The sequence below is a fragment of the Eumetopias jubatus genome, unplaced genomic scaffold, assembly GCF_037043125.1.
Source record: "Eumetopias jubatus isolate StellerSeaLion01/CBP00866 unplaced genomic scaffold, mEumJub1_p1.0 scaffold_6, whole genome shotgun sequence".
NCBI lineage: Eukaryota > Metazoa > Chordata > Mammalia > Carnivora > Otariidae > Eumetopias > Eumetopias jubatus.
Window position 1 is genome coordinate 119854716 of NW_028274812.1, and position 15619 is coordinate 119870334.

The 15619-nt window shown below is 48.0% G+C and overlaps 1 protein-coding gene across 1 annotated transcript; it reads right to left on the minus strand.

Moving 5' to 3' along the window:
• Positions 1 to 14767, minus strand: LOC114222185 (butyrophilin subfamily 1 member A1-like). The gene is given in 12 exon segments (XM_028120592.2): positions 1 to 1676; positions 1678 to 1871; positions 2291 to 2317; positions 5802 to 5828; positions 6875 to 6901; positions 6993 to 7013; positions 7262 to 7462; positions 7577 to 7858; positions 11143 to 11490; positions 13246 to 13340; positions 14053 to 14231; positions 14483 to 14767. Coding segments are annotated over 10 exon segments (1683 nt in total). The 5' UTR covers positions 13331 to 13340; positions 14053 to 14231; positions 14483 to 14767; the 3' UTR covers positions 1 to 1205.
• Positions 14768 to 15619: the final 852 nt, after the last annotated feature.

The window sequence follows — 15619 nt, forward strand, 5'->3', positions numbered from 1 at the left end:
TTGAATCGACCAGTTATATTATTTATTCCTTAAGTCCAGCCACAATCATTGGACCACTCTCTTACTTAGAGACTATATTTTAAATATCACCACTGACAACTTGAATAAAATCACACTAGTAAGAAGAAGGGAGAAAGAAAATAGATAATTAATACAAATGACACATCTACGTGACAAGAAAGAGAAAATATGCAAAGCTACTACAGTCCTTTTCCTTTTTTTGGTCACAGGCAGGAACTGAGATTTGTGACTTCCTTCTTCCACTTCCAACTCTGTGTCTTATCTCTCCCAGAATCACAGCAGGTTGGAGTTCTCTACCTCAGGAGTGAACACACCTTCATTCCTGAAGGTCTGAGTCCTCAATAGTCTGGCTTCCTTTTGTTTCCTGTGGTTTCTATCCACCTTTACAATTGGACTTGGAAATACTGAGAAGCAATACATAGATCCTGGAACTGTACTCATGATGAAAGCTTTCTGAAATTAACCCAGGGTCTGAAAATGCTCTTTTTCATTCACATCTTTATTCTGGGAGCAGTTCTGTTCTCTCCAACTGTGTTGACACACAGGGGAACCCAAATTCTCATCCTCCAGTCACTGAATTAGTGCACCGCTAGTATTTCACAAATAACAGATATTTACTAAGGTTTGGTAAGATAAGTATGTTTTGTCCATCCCAGAATAGGAAGCATATACAAAAGAATACTACACTACACTCCTCTTAAAATCCATTAGCCATCCATGTATTCAGAAATTTTTGGATGGCCGAAGTCTCTAGTCAGAGTGCACACTTCCCAAAACTTCCCAAAATAGAGCTGGTGACCCACCCATAGCCTCTGGGTTCGTCTGCACAATTTAAAATTCTGCATAAAATAAACACCATTTCATTCTTCAGAGTAATTCAGACTTCATCTCATTTCATATCAAAACGATACAAAGACTCCATGAAATAATTTTCATGACCAAAAGAAACATAACTTCCAAAAGCAAAATTCAGCCTATCCCATATCAGCTCAGTCAACATTTATCTTCTAATACCTGATCATAAGGCATGAACTGACTATTCTCATACCACACCCCAGCAGTATGCACCCAGAAGAGAACGGGAGACACCAGGTCATCCAGGACTAACCTCAGAGGCTATTACCCCAGGGAGTCTGCAGCTCCAGGAAGAGCCACCATGAGGAGTCTGGGACAGCGTTGGGACTCTATGGGGACATAGCCTCAGGGCTGCAGGGGAGTAATGGAGATTCAGCCCCTGGGGGAGCACCATCAACACAAAAGACTGAGTTGAACCCCACCCCTGAGAGGCTCACAGGCTCCTCCAAAGAAGAAGGATTGTTAAGGGGTACAAGGGTCTCTCCAAGCCTGCCCACCACAGAGCAGACAGTCAGGGACACATTTCCTGTACTCAACCTAAAGTACGGAAACAGAGTCTCAGGAGAGGAAGCTAGAGGGAAAGAGAAAATGTGGGAGCCATCAGTCATGTTGTAGAAGGAGACATCCCCTCCCTTGAGGTCCAGGAAAACCCCTACCCTGTGAGGAATTTTTCCAAAGAATTTGTGAGGCTTAGTAGTGAAGGCCCAGAGATTATCATCATTCTTCCCCACAGTCCAGAACCCCTTCTGGGGGGACTCCTGGTACCAGCCCCTCCTCTGCACACCTCTCCTACAGACCCCCCAGAGCCCACTCACTTCTATCTCCATTCTTGATCTCCACCTCCCAGTAACAGCACCCTGATGTGATGCCGTCATGACCCAAGATGCTACAGGTATCTCCTGTGCCGTCAGATGTCTCCTTCCAGGTCACACTAGTCTTTTCCTCAGAGACAGCAAGGTCGGGATGGGCAGACTCTGGATTCAGAGTGACAGGCACTGCAGAGAGAGTTTCCAATCATGCAAGGCCTTTCCCTGCCCCATAACAAAGCACACAACCACCACCATCACCCAAGACACCTAGCTGCATGCAGGGAAGGCTAAGCCTTCGGAGAGAAGAGTCTTGTGACTCAAGCCCATAGCCCTCCAAACAAGAGAAGGAACTATAAGAATGATTCGGGAGTTAGATATGTCACAGGGCACTTGAGGATCAGACTGGACTCCAAGACTGAAGGATATCTCTTTAGCATCCAATATCAGTCACACCCATCAATCCCAGCTAGGTGACGTTCACTGCCCCATCCGAGCCCACCACCATTGACGGGGCCAGCATCTGTATCATCACAGCAAGCTGAAGGAGATGTCAGCAGCCATGGGGCAGCAGTAGAAGCACCCAGAAAGAACTCAAAGTAACTCACAGGCCTGGAACTTCTCCTTCCGCCAATCTACAAGGGAACCACATTTGACAAATGTGAACAACAAATCAGAGATTTGATGAGACTGTACAGACCAGTGTTAGTATCTATCTTCTGAAATACACTGATGCAAGAGTTATAGGGAAAAATCTTTGGGAAACATTCACCTGACAAATTTATCTTACACACACACACACACACACACACACACACACACACACACACAGCCATCCTGCTACAATCTTCCCAGGAAAGCCAAGCCATAAAGCTTAACACCACTGACAGACTGGACACTGACCCAAAAAGAAGGTTCTCTACACAGATTTCACTATCAAATTATGCTTCCTCAATCCCTAGCCACACGTCCATCCTGAAAGCTAAGTTTTCTTGAGAAAGAACTGAGGAGATCAAAATTTCTGAGGCATCCATTTACTAATAAAGGACTGACTGAGCTGAACTTATAGGTTGACTCGAAGCCATGGTAGAGACAATACAACTTGGCAGAGCTGCACTTGGAGGATGACTATCAGCCATGGGTGAGGAGAACTCAGGATATGGCTTCAGAGAAATCTTGCCCAGTCAAGAGGTAATGGAGAGCTTTCAAGGAAAGGAGAGAGAGAAGTTCAAAGCAGGAAAGACATACATCCAGTGAGAGGACAGAAAGTAATGAATTTGCTTCCCCGTTTCATGGGGCATCGGGAGGAAAAATATCCCTATATGTAAGGGGAAACCCAAAAATATTGGGTCTAGTCATCTGCTTCTCCCTATATCACCCAGAGAGATCCAAAACACCAGGAGACACCTCACGTGGTTGGCGCACAAATATGGCTGTGTCCTGTGCTCCAGAAAGTGTGAATATGTTTTGACAGAGAGAACTTTACAGATGTGATTAAGATTAAGGAACTGGAGATAGGGTTGGGGGGGGAAGAGCAATGCCTCCAAACACCTAGTTGGAACCCCAAACCCAATTATCCTAAGGACCATATCAAGCTATCCTCTACAGGGTGAGGTCCTGAAATGATCAAGAGGAGAGCACAGGGACTCCCTCCCCCAGTGACACAAGGCATAAACTCCTCTGACCTTCATACTCCCTTTTCAGAAGAAGAAAGGAAGCTAACTGATCAAAGCAAAACGTATATATGTCATAAGACCCTGAGAAGTCTGCATTGAGAAAGCTGTTACCTCCAATAGGGCAGAGACTGCAGAACAAAATTAGGGCACTTATAAAAATAAAAACAGGACATTTTCTTGAACATTTGGTGAAAACAGGTGACCATTATTCTCACTCATACAGGTTTATTCAGATAAAGTGGTATGTCCTGCTCTGTTGATTTGCTTATACAAACAGATCACATGAAGTGGGCTGACCCATGTCACCTTTTGAGAAAAGGGAACTTTACTTGTTCATCATCAGACATTAGTTGACAGCCAGCTCTACATTTCTATGACAATTGACACAGATTAGCAAAGAAGAGACATCAGGAGGAGGAGAAGAAGGAAGAGGAGAAAGGGAGTTGGCATTCTATTCTGAGACTCTATGATGCATTCAGAGCTATGCTATGCACTTCAGTGGTTCAAGTGCAGTCTTCACTTTATTTCCACAGCAAGTCTTTCATTATAAATTATTCTTCCAATTTCATGAATAAGATGAGATCAGACATTTGTTCACCTCATACTATGAGCTCATCAATGTGAAAATATGGATTCTACTACTGTAAGGGTGTCTATCCTTATAAAAAAAGAAGGTATACAAGGTATACTTTAAAACACATGCATTTCAGGACGTCTGGGCGGCTCAGTCAGTTAAGCATCCGCCTTTGGCTCAGGTCATGATCCCAGGGTCCTGGGATCTAGTCCTGCATCCGGCTCCCTGCCCAGCGGGGAGCCTGCTTCTCCCTCTCCCACTCCCCCTGCTTGTGCTCCGTCCCTCTCTCTGACAAATAATAAAATCTTACAAAATATATAAATAAGTAAAAAATAAATAAAACACATGAATTTCAATCCAGCAGAGAAGGAAGTGATGCTAGAAGAAGACTATTTAATCCTCATTTTTAACAAATAAATCCCAAGAATCAGCACGGCTCTCTAAGGAGTTTTCTTCACACATCTGGTCCCCTAGACTCTTGCACCCCTGGCTCCCCTTCTCTGCTCTCACAGTCTATATCCCTGATCATAAATAGAAACAGCCAGGACAGGAAAGCACACATTACACAGGTTCAGAGGGCCCAAATTCTTAACCAACCCCAATGCTAACAGGTGCTCTGGATAACTTATCATTGCATTAGGAACCTCTGGTTCACACTCCTGCCCCGACTACTAATGGAAGGTTGAGATAGTCTCCTTATTAGAAGCAAACCCACTTAAAAAATTACTTCAAAACAGCTTAAAATAGATGTAAGTCTTTTCAGAAATCTCTCAAAGTGTTAAGGAGTTTATTGCTTTTCATGCACCCAAATACCTTGCACATCCTCTGTGTACTTCCCACTCGAACCACCACGGCTGTGATTTGTGGTCTCTCTTCCACCACTCTGAGCCACCCAAAGTCTCTCCAAGAGAAATCACAAGCTCTCTACCCTCCTTCTCATCTCTTCCTCTCTTCCCCAACCAGCTTTTCCTTCCCTGATTTGCTCCCAACTTTTCTCTGGTAAACAATTTTCACTCCTCTGGGTTTTTCCTGTTGAAATCCTCACACATTGCCCCTAATAAACCCAACCATTATTGAGCCCATCAGGTAAATCCTGAATTCTCCTAAAAGGAGACATTATGGTTGTGAACAATTATAAGTTACTGTCCTTTAAAAAAAATTTAATTTCTTAACTCTGTAACACAAACATATACATAGGATTTTGTATATAATTGCAGGTAGCTCACAAACACACTACCAGGACTCCATAAACATCCTGGAGGCTCTGGATTTCAGATTCAGAACAGTTGACCTAAAGAAAGTACTTCACAGCAACCACAGAGGTTTAGAGGAAAAAACTCAACTTGGACAAGGAGTCAGAACATGAGGAAGCAAAATGAAGACCAACGTTCCAGAGAAACAGCAAAAAAAAACAAGAAAACCAAAATTAGATCCCAAAAAAGGTAGGAATTTCAGGGTAAAATGTATTCAGAAGCAAGGATCCCCTTAGAAAGACCTGAGTCCTAAGCAGGCGAGCATGATTTCTGAAATCTTCTAGAGACAGCAAATTCTGATCTACACAGTCAATGCCATGGTCCAACTGTCCTTACAAATGACCACTCTGTTGTCACTGCACCAACAAAACTATCAGTTGAACAAGGGGTGTTCAGAGGGTGTTGCCAACTCTAACAGCAACCTACAGTAGAGGATGGGTCAGAATAGAGGCCGATCTGTGTTCCCAAGGACAATCTCTGCAGTCTTCAGAAGGAGACAACAAACGTGACAAGGAGTACAGGGACACCAACCCCATCCTGGTGTGGGGTCCACTGACCGAGAAGGGGGCAGAGCTGAGGCTGGGGAGGTAAGACCACAGGAAACAGAGTCACCTACCTCCATACAGTTGCGCCTTCTTCAAGGCTGAAAGGGAACACACTCTGGTGAGACATGAGCCAGAACGAGTCAGCTTAGCATTGATCTACCAGCCCTTGCCTCCCCTCTGTGCTGCAGGTGACACTACCAAGAGAGTAAGGAGAGAGGCTGGAGAGGAGATCCCTCCTGCCATGTGCAGACAGCAGGGTACTGTGGGAAATTCCCTGGACCACAGGTCAGAGAGCCCGCATTGCCGCCTGAGTTCCGCCCCTGCCTGCTGATGTTGTGTGACCCTTGCCAAGTTAGTGTCCTGAGCCTTACAACCCTCAAAAAAAAAAAAAAAACCCAAAATTTTTATTCTATCTGCTCTCAATTTTGCTTTAATAAGTCAAAAATTATACAATGGATGAAAATATTTTAGGAAATTAAGTATACATTATTCCATAAATGTAGGAAATCATTATTACATCCAATGTTTTCCAGCGAAGAGATATTTGGAAAATAACACAAAAGGGGAGATGAATTTAGGATGGGATGTTAGCTGAACTCTAGGGTAAAAGTGGCCAAACTTTCTCAGAAAACACATCACTAATCTGGACCACTGACAGCTCACCCCACCACATTCCCACCCGCGGTCTGCCCAGTCCTCTACCCAACACTTTATGATCAGCACCTCCAGGAACTAGAGAGAAAAGATTCTGCCTGGTTGGTGTTATGTGGAAGGATCATGCTCCTAAACGTAATGACCCCATTTATTTATATAGCTTCTTTAACAAAATCTCAGAGCATCCAGGTTGACTGAGAACTAGTTGCATTGAAGGCTAAAAAGCTAGAAATGGGGCGGGCAGGTCAGCATTAGAATAAACCTAAGATGCATGATATACTCCAGGGACCCACATAATCCCCAGGTTCCCAAGCACTGGGTGGAAAACAACTGCCCATATGGGGAAAGTCCATGGAGCAGTGTTCAGCCTCCCACCAGCTTCCACTTCTGCCCCAGGGAAGGGTCCACATGTCTCTGCCTGAAACAAGGAGAGGGGACACCTTGGCTTAGTGGGGGCAAGAGACCCAAGGACATCTGGGCAGTCACTCACCAGCCAGGTAAACCGATTTCCTCCAGTCTGAAAGGCAACACAGGAAACAGGTGAGCTGAGAACAGAATGTCTCCTACAAAGGAGACACAGAAACTTCTGGGAAAAGGACACAACTTACCAAGATCTGCTTGGAGTTCATCTGAAAGAAAGTGAAAAATAAGCATGAATTCCCATCACTAAGAACAGCAAAGACTGCACCTGGAAAACCCACAAGAGGACCTCTCCATTTCCTAGAAGATCTACCTCCAGACCCCTGGAGCCTCCACGGCCCCCGCTGCCCTCTCTGGTCCTCCTCAGCCACCTGCTCCAGGCCAAGGGCCCTGCTGTCCGCTTCTCCTCCACACCAGCTACCACACTGGCCTACCATGGCACCTGTCCTGCATTTACCTCTGGCCTTCAGTGCCTCCTCCTTTGTCAGCCGGTCCTCCTCTTTGTCCCTCTGCAGTTTCTCCCATTCCTGTCTCTCCCGGTGCTTTGCAGTATGCTCTCTCTTGACGTAAAAGGCAGCCCCCAGGAGTAGGAGCATCAGCACAGTCAGGATCACCATGAAAGCCGGCTTCCAAGGAGAACTCCGGGGGAAGAAGGGTTCTGTGCCAGCCAGACACCCCATCAGGATCACAGCCCAGGACAGCCCAACCCAGCACACCCGGGGACCCCCAACAAGACCATCCCGCCCTTCTGGGAGTGGGAAGTAGTACTGACCTGGGATGAAAATGGCCACCCCCTTCTCCTGGCCCAGGATGGGGTTGAGGACTAAGCAGGTCACATTCCCTGAAGAGCTGTCCCTCACCACCAGAGTGGCCTCCATGGTGAACAGCCCTTCAGCATCTTGGGCTTGGGTCTCAGAAAATGTCAGGAACTTTTCTCCACTGACAGCTCTCCACTGCACCTGGGGCTTTGGGAACCACCCCGAGGCCATGCACACAACTCGGACCCCATCCTCCTCTGGTCCCATGATGCGCACTTGAGGGGCAGAGCCCACACCTGCAAAAGAGAAGCTGGAGAGCACAGGGAGGCTACCCAGACCCCAAGGTTGCCAGCAAAGTCTTCCTGTGCACAACTCCAGGGACAGCATTACATTCTGGGGGTTCCCTGGGGGAGTGGCCCCTGCAAGGATTAAAGTAAAGGGTCCTGCCAAGGAGAACAGAAGGAAAGCTCAGGGGAACCTGCAGCAGGCACAGAGGGTGGGACTCTTCTCCCCAACCATGAGGGTGGAGATCCATCACCCAGAGTGAAGGAAGGAGGAATTTGGTCCCAGGTTCCATCTCTCTCTGCTCTTCTCACCTCACACACTCTCCTGGGCATCTGCTTACACACCCACTACCACTTGGTACATGACTTGCATCCTTGATAACCCTACCAACCTCCTGAGCTCCCTCCCTAAGATCCACATCCCTGGGGTTAGCTCTGCCAGGATTGCTCATAGATGCTTCAAACTCAAATCCTAAACTGATTGATATTTGCCCCATCTGTGATAGGCTGATGATGAAATTATTCCCAGTCCTTCAGCCTTCTTTACATCCTCCTGCTCATCCTCACCACGTATTTTTACTGCCTTCACACCTTGCCTCTGGGCTCCATCGTGTGACTTGACTCAGCCACTGCAAGTTCAGGGAATGTGACTCTAGCAGAGGTTGGAAACTGCTTGTGCCATTGCTTCGCCCTCTGCCACAGGGACATGCTCAGGCTAGCACAGCCTTTCCAGCTGCGGCTGTCCTAGATCAGCCAACAGCAGGATGAAAAACAGCTCTGTGAGCAAACCCAGCCAAGGTTCACTGTCAGAGCAAAATATATTAAAAGTAAGAGGCTGGGGCGCCTGGGTGGTTCAGTCAGTTAAGCATCTGCCTTCGGGTCAGGTCATGATCCCAGGGTCCTGGGATCAGTCCCACATCAGGCTCCCTGCTGGGCCGGGAGTCTGCTTCTCCTTCTCCCTCTGCCCCTCCCCCACCCCTGCTTGTGATCTCTCTCTCTCTCTCTCTCATCAAATAAATAAATAAATAAATAAATAAATAAATATAAAAATAAAAGTAAGAGGCTTATTGTCCCTGTTGAAAATAAGAAAGCCCCTTCCCATCCTTTTCTTATAGCATTTACTTGAGGAAACTTGTGATTGTGGGTGTTTTCTCCCCTCTTTGAAATGTATATAAGCCCTTTGGCGGGGGGGGGGGGGGGGGGGGACAGATAGGCCTTTTGTCGGCTTTGAGATCCAGGAATGTCTTTCTCAAGGACCTGGGAACCCTCTCTTTGAAGTGTTAACACCAAGGAAGACAGCTCCCCTCTCTCCCCCTTCCTGTGCCAGGGTAGGAGCCTAACCTCAGTGGGCACCAGGATCCACCCATGTGTAAAACCACCTCCTGTCATAAAGACGGGAGAATTTGTAAAAAGAAACTGCTTTAACTTTGGTTTGCCTGGGAAACTCTTCATCTCTCCTTCTATTCTGAATGATCCCCTTGCTGGATAGAGTATTCTTGGCTCCAAATTTTTGTCCTTTCAGCACTTTGAATATATCACACTACTCCATTCTAGCCTGCAGAGTTTCTGTTGAAAAGTCCACTAATATGTGGAATGTTGAGTCACTATTGAAATGAACATAACTCTATATGTTAACTACCCTGGAAATATTTTTTTTTAATTTTTAAGGTAGGAAAATTTGGTTTTCCTCGGAATAAAGCCAATTAGCTAACATAGATGGTCACCCCAATTTCCAAGTAAATATAGGGTGCACCGTCTAGGACAAAAAGTGCTGGCAAGTCCATCTACTTTACGGCTCATAACTGCTGATCCTGAGAACATGTATGGAATGAGTTGTGTCTGCATGGCTATGGAAAAGATGAGAGTTCTTCTGTCTTTGCATTTCTTGATAGAATCTCTGCGATGCACATCACATTCTAGTTAATGCAAATTTAATAATAAAAAGGATTTCTCTTCCTACTATCTTTGAGAAGAGGATTTCTGGGTTGGAAGATTATGTTTTTAATTATATTTCCCCTATATGACCGAAGATGTATGAGTAAGCCCTGTTAAGATTCGCCGAATACACCCCAGATGAGCTGAACTCCCTTTAAGCCCAAATTAAATACACGCTTGTTGCTAATAGGCTACTGAGATTTCTATGTCTGTGTTACACAACATTATGACAGCAATCGGCAACTTACACATAATATCAATATTTCTACTACTAAACAACCAATTGCCAAAAAAGAAAAACTGTGAGTCTCTGCAGTCCCTTCTCTCCATTCCTCCAAACTCTCCTTGTCCCCACATCTCCTCACGCAGCTGGGTCTACTTTCCAAAACTCTCTGATGCTGGAGAGCTCCTTTCCCACCCCACTGCCACTGCACGAATTCAGGTGGCCATCCTCTCTACCCCATAACTACATCCGGGCCTCCAGTCTTGCTCACCTTCCATACACCCTCCACAAAGCTGCCAAAGGAAACCTGCCCACACATACCTCCCTCCACCGCTCTGTTTAAAATTCCCTCGGCTCTGCACCCAAACTGCACAACACAGCACATGAAGCCTTTAATGGTCTGGCATCACCACCACCCCCCAAACAAGACTCCTGTCGACTTCCTCCCCAGTCCCACCACCTGCACCCGTCAGGAAGGACATGCTCCAGCTCCAGGACCATTTGGTTAACTGCTCATACCACAATCACCATGCTATCTATGCCCCACCATAGATCCATCAACCAGAAGGCTATTTCAGAACACTGGTTCACTGAAATGCCCACTAAAGTGTGTGCTCCTCATGGACTTTTCCTGATCAATCTCTTCTCTGTGCACCTGGACCAGGAACACCTCTTCATTCCGGATAGTCACCTCTCACCACCCTCCTATTGACCTCCATCACCAACCATGTGGCCTCCCTCTCTGCCCAGACTCACCTGCCACACTCCTACCTCAGGGGTCTCACATGGGTGTTCCTCTGCTTGAAACTCTCACCGCCAAAATATTTATTTAGCTAAATCACTACTTACCACCTATATTATCGTCTATAACCTATCTATTTGTTTATTTATTGTCTCTAGAATATAAACTCTGCAGGACAGGGATTTTTATTTGTTACACTGATGTATCCAGGTGCAGAGAACAGTAGCTCGCCAGTAGCTCGCACGTACTAGGGGTTCCATATATCTGTACTGAATAAATGAATGAGTGAAAGACCCTCCTTTCCTTCATCTATAAATTGAGGGCATATTTACTTAGACCCTGAGGTTGCTCCCAATTCCAATACTGCAAGTGTCTAAATATAGATCAGCAACCCACCTGCCACCTTCAGTTCCAAACTAGCCTCTTCATAGAAGCTTCCCTTTCTGAAAAAACAGGTATACAGCCCGTTGTCGAAAGCCTGGACATTGTGGATGCGCACAGCAGCCTCCCCTTGGGTGAGGAAGTCCTTCACCAGTGAGGTCCGCCCTGTGTACTGGGCCAGCTGCTCCTCTCTCTGCTCCTGCTGGTTTTGATAGATGAACACTGCTTCTGAGAACTTGGAGCGGAACCACCGCAGCTCCATGTTCTCCACACTCATGGCTGGGAACACACGACATGGCAACATGATGTTCTCACCCAGCACTGCCACAATGGGGTCCGGGGAGCCAATCACCACGAACTCTTCTGTGGACACAGACATAGAAGTGAGAAAGCTGGAGAGGTGCAGGACAGGGGCAGGGAACACACTGTCAGGTGGGAGGCCCTGACCTGAGGGGCTCAGCTCTGACCACTCTGAATCAGAGCAAGATCCTCAACCACAACTTTGAGACCCAGAAATGATGTCAAAGAGACGCCCTCAGCAGCCTGTGCTCCTGGCTCCAGGTCTTCCATGGAGGACTCTCTAACTCAGTGGTTCTAACCTTCCACGGGCATCACAATCACCAGGAAGGCTTGAGAAACACAGACTGCTGGGCTCCACCCCCAGAGCTCCTGGTTCAGTAGGTCTGGGGTGGGTCCAAGAATGTGCATTTCTAAGGAGGTAGCAGGGATGCTGATACTGATGTTCAGGGACCACACTCTGAGATCCACAGCTCTAACCTGCCTCCTCTTAGGGCAGGACTGAAAACTGACCAAACAGCACACCTGTGGCCTAGGTGGGACCTCTCTGCTCATTGGTCCACACCCAGGAACTTCCCAACACCTGCTCCTAATTTTATTATTTCTGCCCATGTCTTTGTCCTCTGCTGAATTACGTGCACACTAAAAACTAGAGCCCACAGCTACTTCCATTAAAATCTGTCCTCGCTCCACTGCTCACAGGACCCAAATCACTACTTGTTACAATGGAAGGTTTATTCCACTGCCCCCAACCCCTCACAGACCTTGGTCTTCTGAGACCTGGTAGACATGTCACAGCAGGACACTTCTGCAGGACAAACCCCACCAGACATCCAAACACCGACTTCTCACCTCCTGTGCTACTCAACTTTGGCTAAGTCACTATCTGTCTAAACTGCGGAATGACAGTGACTAGGCTCCCTGTGACTATGCTCTCTCCAATCAATGTCTGTGACCCTTTACACCTGTAAGCAAAACCATGTCCCTCCTCTATCAAAGCCCTTCAATGCTTCTCCAGTTGCCCAAGTGACCCCAAGCCCTTTAGGGATGACCTTCCATGCTCTCTGATCCCCAACTGCAGCTTCTCTCCCTCTCGCTCACTCTGCTCCGGCAAACACTTGCGTCCTCTGCTCCTTGAACACCCAAGCACACTGCTGGCTTGGCCCTGGCTGTTCACTGCTGTAGAGACGCCCTCTCCATGGGATCCAGACAGGCTCCTTCCACATTCTCCATGTCTTCCTTCCCATCTCCCTGCCTACACTGACCACCTTATGGAGCACTGCTGCCTGCCCACAGCCCTCCTGCAGCCCTGACTGCCCCGCCTGCTCTACTTTCTTGTCCCATGCTCTCTACTCCTCTAACAGACAGAGATTATACGGGGTTGTTGAATTTAGTACTCGCTGTCCCTGCCAGAATGTAAGCTCTGTGAAGATAGAGGCTGTCGGGTTTCTACATAGAGTACCACCTAACACATACTCAATACCCTATAAACATCTGTGGAATATAAAAACCAATAAAGCCAGGAAACAAAAAATAAGGGGAAACTTATTTTTACTCTTCTCATAGTGAAATTCACATTTTTTACTTTATAAGACATAAAGTCCTCATTAGACAACTGTCATGGTCCCCTGTCCTTATTTTACAGTTCTGGGATTCTTCTTAAATGTTTAATTTCAACTAGCAGTTGGAGGACCACAAAGATCTTTCTAGAACCAGGGTCTCCAGCAATAGCCATCCGTCCTGAAGGAGACACCAGCAGAGCTCCCCGGGGGCTCTCACCCTCCCCAAGGACACACAGGAAGGGGGAGGGGACACACTCACCTGCAGACCCCCCAGTGGGCAGCTGGAAGAGGAGAAGCAGGAAAGGGAGATGGGAGAGCAAAGGGCCCCTGCAGCAATCCTCCATTTCCTCACAGCTGGGGAGACACAGGGCAGGAGGCAGGTGAACACCTCCAGAGAGGAGGCAGGGCCAGCCCACGGCTCTGGGCCTCAGAGCAGACAGCAGGGCTCAGGGCTGGCAACGGTCCCCAGCAGGAGAGCACAGCCTTTCCTACTGCTCATCATGCTGGTGGGGTGGGGGCCTCCACAACTTTAACACCAAGAAATCCCTCCCAGCCCTTTGGAAACTTTCCCAGCCTGCTCTGCCCACAGGACCAGACCTTCCTGCCTCAGCACAGGGGCCTCCTCCATGTCTGCATGAGTCACAGGCCACCACAGGGGCACAGGGCCCAGACTCAGGGCCCTCCCCATGAAGGACACACCAGCTCCTGCGTGCTGTTCTTCTACTGCCCCCTAATTATGACCAGGGAATGACTGAGAAGCATGAGGGTCAGACTGTGTCCTCCTCAAGGACACTGTGGCTCCCACCACACGCACCCTGTCCTCCGGTCCTTTACTGGGTGAGTTCACCTGAATTTCAGGTCCCTCCCTTCCCCAGCTCTTTCCTGCTCAGGACCAAGGACCTGGCCTTGCTCATAGCTGAGGCCCAGACAATTCCCCATGAAAGGTTAATCCTCATCTTCTCTCTCCTTGAGGAGTTTCTGCCTCAGGATAGAGGATCCCAGCAGAGCAGGAACAGCAGAGGTTAAAATGAGCTCTGGTGAGAAAGAAGGACTTCAAACCACTTACTGCCGAGGGAGGGGCGGGCAACCGATGGTCCTGGGAAGGACAGATTCTGGGGCTGACTGCTGACGTGTCCTCCAGATTCGGCTCCTTCCTGTGGGATCACCTGAGGCAAGTTTCTTGAGCTGCTCTGCCTCAGTTCCTCAATGCAGATGGTAACAGGCTCCCAAGGTATAAGGAGAATCCTATGAATTTATGTATGGAGAGTCAGTACACGTCACTAGAACAGTGCCTGGTCCTAGGAATGCTACAGAGCTGTCATTAAATAAGAGAATGAAGTGCAGCCCTCACTGTAGTTGTCCTGGGTCTTCTCAGAGCCTCATTATTATCCAGCACCACCACCTCCAGCCCCACCACGATCTCAGCCTCCTCCTCACAGCCAGCTGCTCCCAGCTTTCCTCCTCTTGTCCAACAAGGATCTTCAGAATCCACTCACCTGCGTGAAAACCTGGGACTTCATAAGCATCTCTACCTCAACAGTGTGAAAACATCCAGAATCTCAGCCGACCCTAAATCTGCTCTCAGAAATTGCACCTGCAGTTCGCTGCTCGAGCCCCACACCCTGCTTCCAGATCCAACCCTGGTGCTACAGGCTTCTCTTGTCTGAGAGGCAGGTGGTTCCCAGGAGAGGAGAGAAGCAGAGCCTGAGAAAGGTTGCAGGGGCCTGTCCTGAAACAGGGAGCTGGGGCACTCAGCACTCCTTGTGCTGACTCCTTCCACCATTTGAAAGTGAAAGCTTACAACAAGAAATCGCAGCAGACTCTGCCCTGCCCTCTGGATGGTGCACCCTAGTTATCAGGAAGGAAACAGCATGATCAGAGCCACTGAAACACGGCAGGGACAGGAACACTGACCCACTCTGCAGGGGGACACACAGAGATGCAGACTCAGCAGTCCTTTATTGAACAACTGCTACTCTCCAGGTTGGCTAGTTTCTAGACCAGAAGCAGGGAGTGTGTGTGGCATAGATACGACTAATACCTCGCTCTTTGCACGGGACTGTTCACTACCAAGAATAGTCTATATAGTTTGTGAATCCTAATGGCAAGAGTCTTTGAAAAGCCCTCAGTGTAGCTGCTTTGCTTTTCTTCATCAGGAGATGACCCAGGTGCTTCCCATAGCCTGGCAACAGAGGGGTTAAGACTGAGCATCAGGTTCTTCCAGGACCAGCTCCAGGACTCTGGCCCTGCCCAGCTGAATGGATGGCACCTTATGGCTTCTTGGTACTTTACTATCACACATGGCCTGGGTACACCATTCAGCCCCTCCCTGCCAGGCCGCAGTGTGCACCAGGAAAGGCAGATTCTATGGTCTCTGAAGGAAAACCATGGAGCACTGGACCTACCTCTCCAGCCCCTCCCTTCCTGCAGCTCCCCATCTCAGGGGACACCTGGGTTCACCCAGTTATGTCTGCCTGAAACTGAAGGGTCATTCCTGACACTCCACTTTCCCACCCATCTACTTCCAATGTACCAAAAAGTTCAAGACTTTCCTTGAATCCATATCCATGGCCACCTTCTAGCTCCACACCAACCTCACTTCCCCCCTCACCCAGGCTTCGCCTGTGTCCCTG